An 18,553-nucleotide genomic window follows, 5' to 3' on the forward strand; every position below is an offset into this window, starting at 1 on the left:
CAGGAGAGCCCTCTGTCGAGGGAACAGCCTATGATTTAAAAACCACCAGAGTAGTAAGAAAGAACCAAGCTCTTTACAGGCACCAGCCCACTGTGTCACCATAACCACCCCATGAGAAAGGTGTTGTCACCCTCATTTTAGATGATGACAAGGGCTCAGGAAGAAAAGCCACCTGCCTAAGGCCACACCAGAAGAAGGAGAGGGGCTAAATTCTAACCCAGGCCTGGGGACTGACTCCAAAGCCCACATGAGTTCCCTGACATTCACACTTTGAGATGAAATGATACAAGGCAAGAGCTGGTGTATTGGGAAAATTAAAAGCCACAGAACAAACTTAACATATTCCCAGAGCATTGATTTTAGATGAAAATTTGGGAGAAAAGAAGGTTTTGAAAAACTTCTGACCTTAAAAGACTTTATCACATATAAGTGCCAACAAAATGGGCAGAATTTCACTTTTCCCTCTCAGCTAATCTTGAATGAGGAATTGCTACCCCAAACAAAACAATAACAGTCCTTGAAATGTTATTTCTTAGGAATACCACAAAATAGGGGTGCCTGGGTGGCTCAGTCAGTTAAGCGTCTGACTTCCACTCAAGTCATGATCTCATGGTTTGTGGGCTTGAGCCCTGCCTCTCGGGCTCTGTACTGACAGCTCAGAGCCCGGAGCCTGCTTCAGATTCTGTGTCTCCCCCTCTCTCTCTGTCCCTCCCCTGCTCGTGCTCTGTCTCTCTCTCAAAAATAAATAAACATTAGAAAGAAAGAAAGAAAGAGGAAAGAAGAAAGAGAAAGAAAGAAAGAAAGAAAGAAAGAAAGAAAAAGAGAAAAGAAAAGAAAAGAAAAGAAAAGAAAAGAAAAGAAAAGAAAAGAAATGAAATGAAATAGGAAAAAACTACATAGAGAAGGCTGGTCAGACTTTTTAAAGTCAGGGTTGAAGTGTAATAGTTCTATCTGATGGATGAAAGAAGACGTGACTACAAAGAGAATTCAGGTAAGATGAATGAATTCTCCATTCCCCTTAGTAACAAGGAGGGGCTCCCAGAGTGGACTCACTTGGCCAGGCTGCCATGAGGGTCAAATGAAACCCCCATCCTGCAACCACCTAGCTTGGGCAGGTAGGCCCCAATTCTCCCCCTAGCCCGGGGAGGGGCAAACAACAGCCCACAGGCCATACCCACTCAGCCATGTGTTTTTGTATGGTCTGAGAGCTAAGAATGGCTTTCACTTTTTTTTAAAATAATAGCTTTATTGAGATATAATTCACATCAATTCACCATAAAAAACAACTTTTTAAAGGGTATAATTCAGTGGTTTTTAGTATATTCACAGTTGTGCAACCATCACCACTATCTAATTTTAAAACATTTTTATCACTCCAAAAAGAAACTGTACCCATCAGCAATCACTGCTTCCTCCGGCCCCTGGCAACCATTCATCTGCTGTCTGTCTCTATGGATTTGCCTGTTCTAGACTTTTCACAGGAATGGAAACATACGATACACGGCCTTTTGGAACTGGTTTCTTTCATTCCTCCCTTTCACTCCCATGTTGTGGCATTTCAGCTGTGTGGATATAGCACACTTTCTAAATGCATTTATCAGTTGGTGGGAGTTTGGATTATTTCTACTTTTTGAATTATAAGTTGTTATGAACAATGCTGCTAGGGACATCTGGGTGAAGTGTGGACACTTGTTTGTGTGGACACGTGCTTCCAGTTCTCTTCAGCGTGTGCACCTGGGAGTGGAATTGCTGGGTCATGTTTAACTTTTAAGGAACTGCCAGGCTGTTTTCCAAAGGGGCTGCAGCATTTTACAATCATAGTGGCATGTTCTTACATTTTTAAATGGTTGAAAAGAAATCAAAAGGAGAAGAAAATTTCATGACATGTGAAAATTCTATGAAATTCACATTTCAGTGTCTATAAATGAAGTTTTATTAGAACACAGCAGCACCCATTCATTTATGTATTGGCTATGGCTGCTTTCAGGCTCTAACAGCAGAGTTACATAGTTATGATAGAAACGACATGGCCTACAAAGCCTAATATATTTATTATCCGATCCTTTACAGGAAAAGTCGACCAAGCTCTGCCCTAGACTGCAGCCTCCATCTCACTGTGACTCTCTTACACTGAATACAGAAAAGACTCTGCACTTCTAATCAGATGAGATGGAACTTTCATTGAGAAACACAATAACAAAAACCCTAATCTACTAATCTATTTTCTTGGTCATGGAGTTACACAGCAATCAGCCAGCTAGAAACAGTCATTTCCCTTACCTGGCCATGGAAAGGAAAAGCACAGACTGTGGTCAGGGACAGAACTTGCCCTATAGGATTGCAAGCTCCCAGGGGAGGGGCTTCAGAACCTGTAGGAATGAGGCTGTTTTTCATGTTTACAGAATAACGATCAACAGGATGCCGAGGCTTTGGTACATGTTCCCCTTGTACCCTCACACAGACCTGGAGCTTAGAAGGCACCAGTAGAAGTCTGAGGAAGGAAAAGAAGAAAGACTTACCCGCATCTGTCCTTTGGGCCATACAGGAATAGACGGAGGCCTGTAAATCACCCAAGGCCACGCCCACCCGCGTCCCCTTTGGGACTCCAAACCAGGCACGGGAAGTTCTGCCCGCCAAGCTGCCGGCCTCAGCGATGTCTGGGAGCAGGTGGATGGGAAAGCCTGAGGTCCTCAATCTGCAATCCAAAAATGGACAGTGTATTTACCTGGTGCTGGGTTTTTTTGGTCTTTGTTGTTTCCAGGAAACTCAACAAAGGAAAGCACTAGAGGATAACACATACGGGAAGGGAGGGTAGAATCCAGTGTTTTCAGAGAGGGCCTCTTTGGCTTTTTTTAAAACCATGAGAAGTAGACTTGTATTTTTTAAAGAATGAACACTGGCTTTCAAAAGCTTAGGATTAGCCTTCCAGGAAAGAAAACAACCAGTGTAAGCAGGGGTGATCAGGAAGGATTACACAAGAGCCAGATATCATCCCCACTCAGCCTCCTATGTTTGAAGGGAACACAAATACTCTGCAAAGGGAGATAGAGTTCCAACACAAAGTCACAATCAGTTAGCACAGGCCAAACCAAAGTCAAATCCATCAGTCTCCTGAATACCAAACGCATTCATCACTCGGGGTTAGTGAACACGGGCTGTCAATTTTATAAAACATGCTGGAAAGTCCTTTACCTGAACTACCAGGTGCTTTTTGTTTTATTACAGAGCTCAGAATTTGGACCCTGAAGGAAGTGAACTTATAGGGCACTGGATTTCTGGATCTGAAAAGGCAAAAGATTGCTTAAAAAGAACTTTTAAAAGACATCTCTCAAGACTGCTACTTCCATTTTTTAACCTTATTTTAAACTTTATTACAGTGAAAGTTATTCTTTGAAATCTATAGGCTAGGGCTGAGTCACAGAGAACTGGGGAAGCCAACCTAGGTCTGGGCAATTGTGGAAGAGCAGGACAGCATGGCGTACAGGGTAATCCCCTGCAAGGGTTCGCTGACAGCTAGGCCCACCCATGCCTGGTGACTGAAACGGGCTGAAGGACATTGGAACTTGATTCCTGGCCTCTTGGAATCCTCCACTCTTCTTGAATGGGAAAGTCCCACTGAAGCTCTCACATTAGAGATTCTGACCTTTAGCCTGGAGCCGGCCTGCAAGGATATACTCACATCTCCAAGTTCCAGCTTTGGCTCTGAGTGTTGAAATATCCCCAGCTAGCAGCATTCTGGTCGCACATCAGGGATCTTGGCAAGCCACACAACATGGCAACCACATAGTCATGGATGGTGCCCACTGCATCATAGGACTTCAGGAACTCTGGGCTAGTTTTCATATCAAAAACAATTCAACATGGTCTAATAGCAACTTGAAAGCATGCACCATACCTAGCTACAGGCAGTAAACTAGACATGGCATAGCCGGGTGGCAACCAGCACCCCACAAACAGCTCCCTGACAAGTAAACCTCCCGGGGTGAGGACCTCCCAGCCACTCAAAACACAGCTGGCTGGGGTCAGCCTTAGGGGAGTGGTCTCAGGGGAGAACGCTTGGGAAAACCGGACATTGGCCATTCTCAGCAGCCCTGACCCTACCATTAACTCAGCACGTGACCCTTGGCAAGTCCCTTGTCCTCTCTGCCCCTTTCTTTCCGCCCCTGGTTAGAATCAGATAACCAAAACTTCTGAGAAATGAAGCAGCTCTGGACCAAGTCTAGGTCCTGTGACCACACTCTGTGCCAGGCCACCTCACTGAGGAACACTCCAGCATGTGGAGTGATGCTGACCAGCTGGAGGTATAGCCCTCTGGCCACTCTCATTTCCCCGGAAACCCAGAATCCAATTCAAAAACAGTTGTCCGTACCTATTCTTCGAAAGCCAGAAGATGGTTGCACAGCCAAACCCTGAGGCCACACTGAGATGGGACTCCGGCCGGGGCAAAGAAGCCAGGAACTCGCTGCTACACCGGCCATCCTGCCATGTGACCAGGTGGCTCACAGCTCTGGGCTCAAACACGGGGGAGGCCCCTCCCTCTGTCCATTCACAGCCTGAAACAAAGGAGATTGCCAAACACAGAGAAAAGAGCCACTGACCAGCAGCAGCATGTCCGTGAGACCATTCTGCTAGTGAGGTTAAAGCACAACTTTATCACCCCTGATAATGCTTCACTCACACACCTGGGTTCTGATATAAGAGCACCTGGGTTTAATACCTGGCTCCATCACCAATGGCTGTGTGGCCCTGGGCAAGTCACCTACTCCCTCCATTTATCCCACTTCTTCTATATTCCTTTTTATTCATTTTTTACAGTTGATATTATATCCCCTTTCACCCTGTAAGGAAAGAAACTTAGCACACTCTCAAGTCCCCTAGTCTCCATCCTTCCAACTCTTACCATGAGGATACTACCTAGACTGGATTCTGGATGATGATGGATATATTTTCTCTTTGACTTTGGTCTTAGCTAACTGATTTTTAGGCATCAAACTTTATTCAGGAATCTAGCCATCTTTACTTCATTTATGTCATTTATCTCTTGAAATCTTCTGGATCTTTCTCTGCTCTTATTTAAATTGCTCAAAACTAGTTTCAGTATAGTTCGTTCTGTGGCAAAGCATCTAAAGGCCTATATGGCTCCGAATATCTTTTCATATCCTCATACTTGAAGGACAGTTGTAATATTCCAGGTCCTAAGTTCCTTTTCTTCAATACTTAAAAACACTTTGTAGATTTGTGATAGATTGCCACAAATTCCTTGCTACTCCTCCCATTAAGGGGCAGAATCTAAATCCTCTTTCCTTGAATCTAGGCTGGACTTGATGATTTGCTTGACCAAGAGAATGTGGGGGTAGTGACATCCTAGGACCCCCAAAGCTAGGTCATAGAAGTCTTGCGGCTCCCACCAGAGCCTTTTGGAGCACTCACTCTGGGGAAAGCCAGCCACCATGTAAGACGTCCCACTACCTGGGGCACTTGGGTGGCTCAGTCAGTTAAGCATCTGACTCTTGATTTCGGCTCAGGTCATGGTCTCATGGTTCATGACATTGAGCCCCACATCGGGCTCCATGCTGACAATGTGGAGCCTACTTGGAATTCTCTCTCTCTGCCCCTCCCCCCACCAAAATAAATAAATAAACTTAAGAAAAAAAAAAAAAGAAGTCCTAAGGCCACCATGCTGGAGAAACTACATGGAGAAGTCACATGTAGGCATCTAGAGGCCATCCTCCAGGCTGACTCCAGCCTTCCAGCCTTCCCTACCAAGGCATCAAGCATTGAGTAGAGCCACTCTTGAACCCTCCAGACCCATCTGTCCACTACACAAATACTTCCAAGCAACCTCCATCAACTCCGTGTACAGTAGCTCTATCTGATATGCAGAAGTAAATTGTACAAGATATAATAAAATGTTTGCTGTTTTAAGTAACTGAGTTTGGAGGTAGTTTGCTATACACCAGTAGGTAACCAAAATACTATTCCATTGCACTTTTACATAGAATGTTGCTATTGAAAAATGTCTAGTCAATCTGCTTGTAATTCTTTTATATAGGATCTGGTCTTTCACTGTGTACGCTTTTGGTATTTTCTTTGTCTGAAATCCTTGAAAGTTCACTATATCTGGCTGTGAGGTTTTCCTTCTCTCCCTTCTTTGACATTCTATGCACCCCTTCAGTCTGGTGCATATTATTTTGTCAATTATGGTAAATTTTCTCCGTTAGTTCTTCAAATATTTCCTCCTCTACCACTTTTATTTTTCCTTTTCTAGATCTCCTATTATTCAGATGCTAGTGTTTCTATTTGTATCTTCATTTTTCTCTTACCTTTTCTTTTATATTTTCTACTTCTTTGTCCTTTTCTTCTTCCTTCTGAGAGATTTTCTAAATTTGCATCTTTTATTTTCATATTTGTCCTGAAGTTCTATCCATTTTGTTATTAATCCCGTCTATTACATTCTTTATTTCAACCATTATATTTTTTCAGACCTAATAATTCTCCTTGGTCTTTTTTATGTTTTCTTGCTAATATTCTCCTTTCATACATTTTAGTAGGTATGTCAAGCTAATTTTAAATTAGACTGACCGTTCTAACAGTTGTTTCTCAAAGAATCTCCATCAAATCACCTGGCACAATGTTTTTCTTGTGAAACAGCTGTGCTCTTCAAATGTCTTATTGTCCTGGCCCATGAACTCATTTTGTGCTGGGACTATTGGCTACTCTGTCAGTCAGTGTAAATGGGCCAGATCTCCATCCCTGCCAGCCTCCAAGCGGCTGGAAAGGATGAATGAATCCTGGGGTAAATCTGCAGCTAATCCATCCCACCGTGCAAAACATCTCCTCAGGTCAGTACTTCCACTCTGCCTCCCAGGAAAAAACAATGTTTTGAGGATCCTTAGATTACAATGTCACCAGCCCTGGGATTTGGAAAGAGACTCCTGCTTTTCTCCACTGCCTTGATTTTATTCCTGAAGACACCTGAGCTGCTGAGGGTATGCGGACAATGCTGCTTGTCCCACAGCCATGGCAGTCCAGGGGACCAGCTGTTCCCCTCCTGATTTATCCTCTCACAGGCAAGGCTGGTTGCCTCTTGCCCCAGACCCAAGCCACTGTCAACCCACACATCCCAAATCAAAGCAGCCCCATCACCCCAGGCTCTCTCACAATGTTCTCCCCTTTCCTTGGTGTTTTTCTCTTATGATTCCTCTAAAACTGACCTTGGCAGAGACAGCCAGCTGTCAAACTAGTTCAGCATCTTGGTGGCAACTGTATCCGGAAGCCCAGAGGTAAAGGACACTTATAATTCTTTCCTGGGTCCTGGTAGCTCTTCCTGCCATGTGTCGACTTCACTCTCAGACTAGCGGCAAGGGGAAGGATTAGAGTTAGGGTTAGGGTATGTAGTGTGTGTTGTGTGTGTAGGGTTGTAAGTATTAAATGAGTTAACACATGTAAAGCATTTAGAACAGTACCTGACACAGTCAGTACTCAATTAATGTTAGTGATGATAATGGTGATGCAAATGAATCTTTACCTTCTAAACTCTGTCTGTGGTCTAAGATTTGCAGCAGCCTTCAAGAAAGACAATACACATCCCTACATATGTTTTGTTTTCTCCTCTTCTCATATAAGGAATATATCTCACACTTCCACAGGATATAAATACAACCACTGTAGCAGAATGGGAAAAGAATCTTGAGTGCCAGCTGAGAAAGGTTATCAGTAACAAGAACATTCCGGATCTAATGGACAGAGATGAGAATTTGTTCTCCATATGTCCTGAGATGGCCTCCAGATGAGAACAATGCCTACCATAAAGCAAAGCAGGGCAAAGCCTCACATGCAGCTATTTTGTGGCTATGTCTGATCTCAGGCCCCAGATTTGGGAGCCAAAATCATTACATTTTCCTATAAATTTTTTTCATTAAGAACCAAAGAAAGAAACTTAACTGCCTCTCCCCTCTTTGTTCCAGACCATGAAACATCCATTTGTTCATTCATATGTGGGTGATTGAATGACATGTTTATTAAGTATCTAATATGTATTAGGCACGGGTTCTAGTCCCTGAGAATGCAGCAATCAACAAGAAAAAGTCACTACTGTCATGAAGCTTCTACGCTAGGTATATAGAATATACACAAGCAAGTATATAATATCTGATACTTTTCATTGCTGTAGAAATGTGAGCCATAAGAATGTCTGGGGAGGGGGCGCCTGGGTGGCTCAGTTGGTTAAGCATCTGACTTTGGCTCAGGTCATGTTCTCACGGTTTGTGAGTTCAAGCCCCGCATCAGGCTCTGTGCTGACAGCTGGGAGCCGGGAGCCTGGAGCCTGGAGCCTGCTTCGGATTCTGTGTCTCCCCCTCTCTCTGCTCCTACCCTGCTCTCTGTCTCTGTCTCTCTCAAAAATAAATAAACATTAAAAAAAATTTTTTTTTAAAAGAATGTCTGGGGATACATGCTGCAGGTAGATGGGTCAGGGCAAAGGCTCTGAGACAGCTTGTCAAACTCTGGTTGGTATCCCCAGCCAGTAACCAGAAGAGCAGGGAGGTGCCTTACAGATCATGCACCTGAAGTGTATGAAGTTTCACTTGGGGTAGGGGTCAGGGCAAAGCAGTGCACCTCCACAACTACATACTGTATTTGTACCTACACTTAAAGCTGGAATTCTTTTTTTTAAAACATATATTTCTTACTTTTTAAAAATTCTTTTATTTTTAAATAAAAAAGAGAAAGAGAGAGCAAGTGAGTGGGAGAGGGGCAGAGAGAGGGAGAGAAAGAGAGAGGGTGGCAGGAGGGAGAAGGCTCCATGCTCAGTGCAATGGAGTCCCATGACCCTGGGATCATGACCTGAACCAAAACCAAGAGTCAGATGCTCAACTGACTGACCCACCCAGGTGTCCCTAAAGTTGGGATTCTTATTCCAGCCCTAAAGCCGGATTTCTACAGCTTTTTTTCAACCCCTTTATCTGCTTCCAAAACTCTTTGATCCTTTAAAAAAAATTTTTTTGACTAAGTTTTATTTTGTTTGTATGAGAAAACAAATATGGAATCCTTACTATGTACCAGGTATTCTTCAAAGCACTTCAAAAATAATTCATTTAATCTATATAACAGCCTTATAATATAGGCATGATAATTCTTCCCTTTTTACAAGAAAAATGAAGCAGAGAGAAGTTAAGAAAAATTTGCCAAAGGTCACATAGCTATTAAATGGTAGAACCAAGATTCAAATCCACTCTGTTTCAGAATTTGGTCTGATATTTGTTAACTTTTTTCTTTCTTCCTTCTCTCTCTCTCTCTCTCTCTCTCTCTCTCTCTCTCGGCAAAGAATTGATATATTTTTAATTTTTTAATTACAGAAGTGACAAGTGAATGCATTCTCGGTATGAGATGTTCAGCTATTACAGATAAAGCCAGAGGTCCGCTTATACCCCTACCTGAGTCCTGGCCCCACTCCTGTCCCTGTTAGCACTTGTGGGGAACTATCTCAAGTTTTCACACTCACACAACATATTTTGTTTGGCTTGATTGACTTTATTTTGTTTTTGTCTATTTTTTTTTTTTTTTTAAGCAAACAGCATTGTACTATATTTCTTCTTCTAGGGGTTGTTTTTAACATCCAGCAAATGTTCTAGAGGCCTTTCCATGTGAGTGTATGTGAATGCACCTTATTCTTTTTGACTACACTGCATATCCTCCTGCAGCCTGGGCATACCACCATTTATGCATCCATTCCCCAGAGCTTAAACGCCAGTTTTCGCTACCATAACAAGGTAATGAACGACCGTGATTACACCTCCTTATGCACATACATGGTAAAGTAATTTTCCTGAGCAGATACCAAGTAGCAAAGCTGCTGAGTCACAGCAGCCCCCTTGTTTGGAACAGGCCCCCGCCAAACTGCCCTCCAAACCGCCATGCTAATTTATACTACCACCGGCCATATCTAAAAATATCAATTTTCCACCCCATTTCCCAACCTTGACATTTTCAGACTTTGATTTCTTACAACTCAGTGGGTGGAAATGATTTCTCATTGTTGTTTTCATCTGCCCTGCCCTAATTACTAATGACATTGAGCCTCTTTTTATATGCTTATTAGCCACTTGTATTTCCTCTTCTAGGAACTGCCTATAGGTATCCTTTGCCCATTTTCCACAGGACCATTTGTCCTTTCTCTGTCCTTATTTCTTTATATGTACCCATATTATTCACACAAGCAAACATTTTCTCCCAGTCAGCCGCTTGCCTTTTAGCTTGGTCTTATCATGCCCACTTCTCTCCTGCTATTACTGACCCTCGAAATGGAGTCTACAGGCATAACCACAGGCCTCTCAGAAGACACTCTCACTGTTTTTCCTCTCCCTGCTGGCTGGCCTGTGCCCTCATGGAAGCAATTAGCTCTCCGCTCGGCTTACTGGTGCCTGTCTGTGTTGACTGCCTTGAGTGTGCCCTGGAAGGTGAGGGCTTCGTCTGCTAGTTTCTACGTCTCCCGTGGGGTCAAGTACTGAGCCTTATTCACTGTAGGTACTGAAGCTAAACTGATTTATGGCCACCATTAAAAACACAATGTCTTGATCCCAAGTACGATTTCACTCAACTCTGCTAAGCAAGTATTACCATCGTCAAATAGTGGTTTCCCCTCCTTCCCAGAAGCAGAAAACAAAGCAAGGAGGCATGTGGGCTGACTCAATGAAATATTAAGCAGCTCTCTCCAACAATGTGGGCAATGGTTTGTGTGGTTGTTACAGAGTCCAGGAAATGGGCAGAAAGGGAGGCAGATGACCAGACCACAATCATTAGATCTCTGCTGTCCTCTTTGGGACAGGTTTTAGTATTAAAAGGACATTTATTCTCGTTAATGCAAAATTAAGGAGTTTAAAAAGTTTTTACAACCTAGACTCCCTCTGAGAGGTCAGCTCTAACATCCTAATTGGCCTTCTCCTCCTGCTACTGATTGGAGCCAAGCAGCTCCTGTGGTCCCAGCCAGCCTGACAACAGGCAGATGAGGAAGAGGGAAGAAGCAAGAGGTCCTACACTGGCTTCTACAGTCACCCAGCCCCTCCTGGGAACTGATCAAAGGATGCATCACTAGACACCAGTCATGCTGCTGAGAAGCAGGTCACCACTCACTTGGCCCCGGGGAACTGGAATCACTGACTCTCCAGGCAAAAAGGGGTGGATCTGGTGTTCAAATCCCCTTAACTACAGCCCCCAAAGTAGCCATCCATCCTCTACTTAAAATACCTACAGTAGGGGGTGCCTGGGTGGCTCAGTCTGCTAAATGTCTGACTCTTGATTTCAGGTCAGGTCATGATCTCCCGGTTCGTGAGATCAAGCCCTGAATCCAGCTCTACACTGACAGTGCAGAGCCTGCTTGGGTTTCTCTCTCTCTCCCTCTCTCTCTGCCCCTCCCCAGCTCGTGCATGCTCTCTCTCTCTCAAAATAAATTTTTTAAACCTTAATAAAAAAAACCCTGCAGTAAAGTAGCTGGGTAATGGGTGTGTGTTGGTCCATAATACTCCCTACTTTTATGTCTGTATAGAACTTTTTAGTTAAAAAAGTTTTTTAATGCTTGCTGTAATAGGAGCTCATAATATCCTAATCCTTCCTCAGACATTCTGTTGGGAAGTTCCTGGCTTCATTGAACTGTTGCACCCTCGTGCAGCTTTGGTTCTCCAAGAGGCCTTTAAAAGCTTAGTGTCTGAAGTCACACCAAGCTGGGTTCAAAAGCTGGAGTCCCCACTTGCTGCCATATGAGCCCAGGCATATTAACTTCAGAACCTCCACTTCTCATCTGCACAATGGGGACAATAATGTAACCTATATCATGAAGATGTCAGGAATGTTCAATGTGATCATGCAGGTAACATCCTTAGCCCAACATCTGGCATGTAAATTACTCATCATTATTTTGCTGGCTTAATAAGTCTCTTCCTAGAGGCCAAAAAGAACAGGTCACCTGCACTGTGGCATTTAAGATATAAGGCAACCAACTAAATAATTCTTAGCACTTGAGCCCATAAAAAGGACAAGCCCTGGAATTCAAAAATCACAAATGTCTGTGATTATGACAAACAACAAAAATTATGCCCAAATTCAAAAGTATTTCCACTGTGTCTTGGCATCTCCTATAACCACACTAATCTCTTAGTTGTCTACTTTGATGCTCTGAGACCCTGACACAAAAGAGAAAGCTGTGGAAAATCCACTCCACTGAATCCTACAGAGAATCAGAGACAAGTCACTCTTTTCCCTCACCCTGCTGATGGACGGTGTGTGAGTGGACAGTTCACTTACTCATTACACATTTGTACAAGATAGGAGGTACACAACATACAGGACGTACACAAAATACAAGAGACAATATGTGCCATTCCATTCCTACTGCAGGGTGACCCGATCCTTCAGAGAGAGCCCTCCTGCAGCACTTTGCTGTTCCACAGTGGTTGCTAGAAGCACATGATCATCCCTGGAGCCCAGCATACCTTGGCCTGTTTTCCAAAACATGACTCCATGCATCTGTCCTGATACTCCAATGCCACCGACTTCCTGGAGCAACTGCTGAGGAAGGGCAGCAAGGCACTCATTTAGGGCTTGGATGACTCTGCTTACATCCTGCTCCTGCCCCTGGAAACAGAACAGGACGTGTCAGGCAGTGGCACACAGACGGGGGGGGGGGGGGGGGGGGCAGAGGCCCAAGGGATTTCCTGGGTAGCGGCTGCCCAGCTAATTCCACTGGGGTCACTTCCAGGACCTGCTGACTAGGCTCACGGATGACATGTGGGACTGAGGGTTCTCCACCACCTCCAGCAGTTCCTAGAGTAGGAATGTGGTGGATGAGATTCCACTCCCTCCCCACACAGGTGAGGTGCTGGGGCAGATGAGGTTCCAAAATGGCTAAGACTCTGCCCTCTACTGTGGGCAAGTCTGAGCTGAGAAGAGCACTGCCCCTGCCCTATAGGAACTGACAGTCTAACATTAAGGATAGGAAAACACAAGACCAAGATGTAAGGAGAAATTAAGGGTCTATCTCAAGGCACACAGAGGATTGGGATAAGGGCAGGATGGAACACAGCAGGAAGGAACCTGGAAGGAAAGGTGTAGCCAGGAAAGGCCTCGTGGACAAGCCCTAGTGTTTGCTTCTACTTGGGACTTTAGTTCATCCATCTGACAAACATTTCCTCAGTGCCTTTAGGGCCAGGCCTTAGACTTGGAAACAAAACACCGACGGGGCGGGGCGGGGGGGGGGGGGGGGGGGGGCAGGGGCGCACCTGGGTGGTTCAGTCAGTTAACTGTCCAACTCTTGATTTTGGCTCAGGTCATGATCTCACGGTTCCTGAGATCAAGCCCTGCATCAGGCTCTGTGCTGACAGCGTAAAGCCCACATGGGATTATCTTTCTCCCTTTCTCTCTGCCCCTCCCTGGCTCTCACACACGAGCCTTCACCCTGGGGCACTTGCGCACGTGTTTTCTCTCTCTCAAAATAAATAAATAAACTTACCAAAAAAAAAAAAAAAAAAAAAAAGAATAAAACATCCACTAGGGGAGGCAGGCAAGAAGAAAGCCCAGAGAATACCTGGGCACAGCAACAGTGAGATGGTCCATGCAAGGGTGTGGTGGGAAATGAGGCTATAAAAGAGAGGCTGAGCCCAATGGCAGACCTTGAGCCCCAGAGTAAGGGGCTCCTCCTAAAGCCAATGGGGAGCCCTTGGGGCTTTCTGAATGGGACAGTATCATCATCAGAGCAGTGTTTTCAGAATATTAATTAGGCAATGAGATAAGGTACCCAGAACGAGACTGATAATATAGAAAGATTTTTAGGGGTGGAAATGAGATTCAAGAAAGTCAGGACCATCTTCTCCTGATTTGCCTTTTCCCCTGATTTGCCTCCTTACAAACTTGTCTAGGCAAAATAACCTTGAAAAACAAAGTCATGAGAGTTAAGAACATAATCAAATAGCATGCTAATATCTCTGGGTCCAGTGGTCTTAAGAGACAAGAATATGAATAGAATGCAGGATTTGAAAAAAGTTAGAGATGTCTGGAATCAGATGGGAAAACACATTTAGGGATCTTAGAGATAATGAAATGCCAAATCCAATCAAGCAGTACATCCAGATGGGTGGGAGGTAGAAACTAATATAACTTCAAAAGTAGGTGACTCACACCAAAAAATTTAGGTTTCCATGACCATCTCTTCTTCTAAATTATGAAGTCTCTGTTAAAGGCTAGAAATCAGACTCCAAGATCCCATCCCATCCCAGGAGATGCCTCTAATCAGTAAGAAGTCTCAATAAGCTAAGGAGGCCACCAAAATATATAGACTTGGAAAAGCAACCCAGATGACAGAACTGCTTCCTTGATCAAGAATTAAACATGCATGTTTAAAAGAGTCATACCTATGTGATTAACATTTGTGCTTAAGGAAATCTGAGCATTTGGTATTTTAGGTAAATTTATATGTTTAAGAGAATTTGGCCTAGGTTACCTCCGCAACTCCAAGTTAAAATGTGAAATTGAGTAACTGATCTAGATTTGTGATTATAAGTTCAAATCTCATTACTGTATATTTATAAAAGGATTTTAAACATATAAGAGCATTTAAAGTTTATGTAGTTATCCATTTAACTTATTAGATTTATAAGAATTATTTAAGTATTCTGAAAAGCTGTGGGTCAGGCAACTACAGTACCTAAATATATAGATAGATAGATAGATAGATAGATAGATAGGTTTATAAATATATATAAATATAAATATATATAAATATAATATTTATAAATTTATAAATTTATTTATAAAAAATATAAATATAAATCTATATATAGATAAATATATATTTATCTAGTGTATATAGTGTATCTTAGTTATACACTAGATAAATATATATTTACCTATATATATAAATATATATATTTATATACTGTATAACTAAGATACTTAACTGAAATAGCATTAAGTATTATTCAAAAGCCCTCAAAAATGATAGTGACATGTTAGACTTATAAATGGAACCAGCTTTATAACCTAAATTTAAAAGTTTAAGAACTAGAGTTCTGAATTTAGTAAATTGAATACTTACTTTGATTTCAACCAAAGTGCAATGTTTCTGGCACACAAAAATCACCTCAAGGTATAATAAGCTTAACAACTAGAAGGACCCCTGGAAAACTCAGAAGAGAAATGTGGCTCCGTTCTTAATAAATGTCTGGTCTCTGGGGAACTGAGAAAGCTTCCGGTCTTGGAAAAGCATCTGAAGACTGAGCCCTCAAGCCCCAGGCTATCCTGCCCAGGGCAGAACACAGCCCTCCCCCTCCTTGGGACAGACCCCTCACTCGTCCGTCAGCCTGCTGGCCTTGGGCAGGGGCAGTTCTAGGCTCCAAACAAGCGTGAACAAAGAAACAGAAAAAAAGGAAGGTGAGGATGAGTAGAATGGGGAAAAGAGTGCAGAGGGAACACAAATCATTTTCCTGAGGAGGCAGCCCCAGACCCTAAAGAGACTGTATATGGGAGAGACTACAGCAGAACTGGCTGGGCAGTGAGAGCCCAGCAGAGAGGAGGTGCATGGCTGGCACTGAATTGAGATGTGTTGCAAGTGTAAAATACATACCAGACTTCAGATTTAGTATGAAAAATGCACAATACCTTATTAATAAATTTATATTCATTATTATATATTGAAATGATAGTTTGTTGGATACAGGGAGCTAAATAAAATATGCAGTTAAAATTAATTTCAGCTGTTACTTTTTACTTTAATACTAGAGAACTGGAAATTCCAGGTGTGGGTCAGCTTCATAGCTAGAGTTTCTACAGGACAGTGCTAGTTTAAAGAGTTCCCACATGGCCAGATGGTATATCAACCCAGGACAGAGGAGCCACTGTTTAAAATGGGCCCACTGGTGTGTGAGTTGTGTGGGTGGGACGGTGAAGGAGGGAAATGGGCCAGGTGGGAGCGAAGACAAGGAGGCAGTCAGTGTTCAGCAATTAGTTCGAGTTTCAGTGGTGAGTATGATGAGGGAGTAGCTCTCGAACAATGGGCATACCCACAAGGTAACAGGAAAGGCGCTGCCTCCATTTCTTGGTTCAGACTATCAATCACTCTATCCAGATCAAATCCTAGAACTTTAGATTTGAGAACAGAACTTAGAAACTCAAGTCAACCCTCCTCCTCCACACCCCTCTTTACAGATGAAGAAACTGAGGCCCAGAAAGGAAAAACTAACTCCGAAAGGGTCACAGAGATTCACTCAAAAATCCTGGTATTTTAAGGTTGCAAACACCTAAAAGCCTGACTTTCTATACAGCTGCCAAGCTTGGCCTTGTTCTACACAATACTTCTTAAGAATGAAAAGTATGGACATAGAGAGAACACAGGGACACCAGGTGTTTCTGTCCCCTAGGGTACATTTGGCAATATGGAGACATTTTGGGGTGTCAGAACTGGGTAGGAAGGGTCTACGGGCATGTAGTAGGTAGGGGTGCTGAACATCCTACAATGCACAGGACAGCTCCCCACAACGAAGAATCATCTGACCCAAGTATCAACAGTGCCAGGGTGGAGAAATTCTGCTAAAGATTAAATTACAGCAATGCCGTTTGTCCCAGAGCACAAAGCACACATGGAAGATGCAAGGGGGGTATTACTGGCCTCTCCAAAACCCCTCATTAGGCAGGTGTGGCACACTGTGTGCCTGTAAACGCGGAACAGCCTGCTGAACGCTGGGGGAAGCTGAGAAAGCAGTTTTCAAGAAGTGGCCCTATTGCAAGAGAAAGGGCACTGCCTAAACTCACATCCTCTAATCCCAGCTGCTCACCCCCACAGGGTCAGAGCTGAATTTGCCCCCGTTTCACAGTCCATGAGGTGAAATAATCATTCTAAAGTACCCTGATGCCCCAACCAAACTAATTTTGAAAGTCTCTATGAAAATGCAAAGGGCTATAAGAGACTCTTAAAAAATGAGAACAAACTGAGGGCTGATGGGGGGTGGGAGGGAGGGGAGGGTGGGTGATGGGTATTGAAGAGGACATCTTTTGGGATGAGCACTGGGTGTTGTATGGAAACCAATTTGATAATAAATTTCATATATTTAAAAAAAAATGAAAATGCAAAGTGCTCCTGTAATCTTTATCTTCTGAAATGTTTCTGAGCAAGACGGACTCTGAACTGTAAACAACTGAGTCCAGATAACTGGCAAGAGATTGTGAAAAACAAGCTCTTGGGAGTATGGCCCAGAAAAATCGGAGTTTGTGGCTGGAAGGGGCCTTAGAGGCCTATTACAACTAGGAGAACAAGCAGAGATCCAGGAAAAAAAGTCCAAAGGTTACACAGAAAGTTCCTACATATTAATTTCTATTGTCAATTAACTGAACACAGGGAATTAATGGAATCCAGTTTTAGATTAAAGGTAGATTAGATTCCAGGTAGATTAATGGAATCTACCTTTTTCAGGGAATTAATGGAATCCAGTTCTAAGAACTGATGATGTTACTGAACCCAGAGCTCTCATTGTGGTGAAATTCTCCCCCATTTCTACCTTGTAACTCTCACAAGACACTAGTTTTGAGTATAATGATGAATCCAATCTTTTTCTAACATTTTAATCGGCTTCTCTCTCCTGTCTTTCAGTCTCTGCAGTCCTTCCTCCAAGGTGTCTCAGCTTTTGGAACCCGGTGTCTTTTTCTGACCAAGTGTTTCAATTCCCCAGTCCACATTCCACCCCTGCAGAATGAGAAGAGCCTCTTTCGCCCTGATTCTTCCTCTTAGTTCCTGAGGAAAATCCAGATTCTGCCCTGGGGAACAAACTGAATCCTAAACTTGACACCGGCAGGTGTGAGGTGCAGAGACAGCAAGAACAAGAGAGGCCTGAGGTCACTCCACAGACACAAGGAGAGAAATTTCCCGCAGGTCAAGTGGAGGGCTGAGAGCACGGGGATACAGCGCCATAAGCAAGGACACCAGAGGCCAGAGAGTGAGGAAGGAGATCGGTGCCAGCAGGTGGGAAAGCTACCGGGAAGAAACCTAACGGATCAAAGGGAGCTGCAGCAGACAGGCAGAGGTCAGGCAGGCTGGAGAAATCGGGGAGACTTCCTTGCAGAAAAGGGGTGGGGGGGAGGCCTCCTTTGAGGAGCAAGAGAGTGGCTCCCCGAGGCGGTGCAACTCCAGGACGCTGCCTCACCTGGGGCCCTGCCGCAGCGCTCTGGGCCGCTGCCTCGGCCCGCGCAGCCCGGGCACAGCTCGCCAGTACCAAGAACCCGGATGGGTCGCCGGGCGCGGACTCCACCAGGGCCGCTTTCACAGACGTAGTGCCCAGGTCGATACCGAGAATGACCGACCGTGCAGCCATAGTCGGAGGGCGAAGCTGCCAAAGCTTCAAAGCGCAACACAGGTGACGTCGGAGGAGTAGCGCCCCCTCCCGCACCCTCCACCCGGCTTCAAGGCTCCGACGCGAGGCCTCTCCTGCCAATCCTTCAGCCACACCAACATGGAGGCCTCTCGCCTTCCCATTGGTCAAGAAAAGCGGAGCCCCGCACCACCCCTCATGGCAGGCCC

General features: G+C 44.0%; 1 protein-coding gene across 2 annotated transcripts in view; it reads right to left on the reverse strand.

Annotated features, from left to right (window-relative positions):
• Nucleotides 1-18,553, reverse strand: part of SHPK (sedoheptulokinase) — a 31,429-nt gene that overhangs the window by 12,515 nt on the left and 361 nt on the right. The window contains exons 1-5 of one of the 2 annotated variants that reach the window (XM_049636819.1): nucleotides 18,180-18,423; nucleotides 12,486-12,627; nucleotides 4,370-4,553; nucleotides 3,680-3,832; nucleotides 2,520-2,695 (exon numbers count right to left, since the gene is read on the reverse strand). In XM_049636819.1, the coding sequence (XP_049492776.1) occupies nucleotides 2,520-2,695; nucleotides 3,680-3,832; nucleotides 4,370-4,553; nucleotides 12,486-12,627; nucleotides 18,180-18,347 (823 nt within the window). In that variant the 5' untranslated portion in view covers nucleotides 18,348-18,423. Of the gene's footprint in view, nucleotides 1-2,519; nucleotides 2,696-3,679; nucleotides 3,833-4,369; nucleotides 4,554-12,485; nucleotides 12,628-18,179; nucleotides 18,424-18,553 lie in introns of those variants that run through there. The other variant, XM_049636820.1, reaches the window with a different exon arrangement.

This window comes from Panthera uncia, chromosome E1, assembly GCF_023721935.1.
Source record: "Panthera uncia isolate 11264 chromosome E1, Puncia_PCG_1.0, whole genome shotgun sequence".
Lineage (NCBI taxonomy): Eukaryota > Metazoa > Chordata > Mammalia > Carnivora > Felidae > Panthera > Panthera uncia.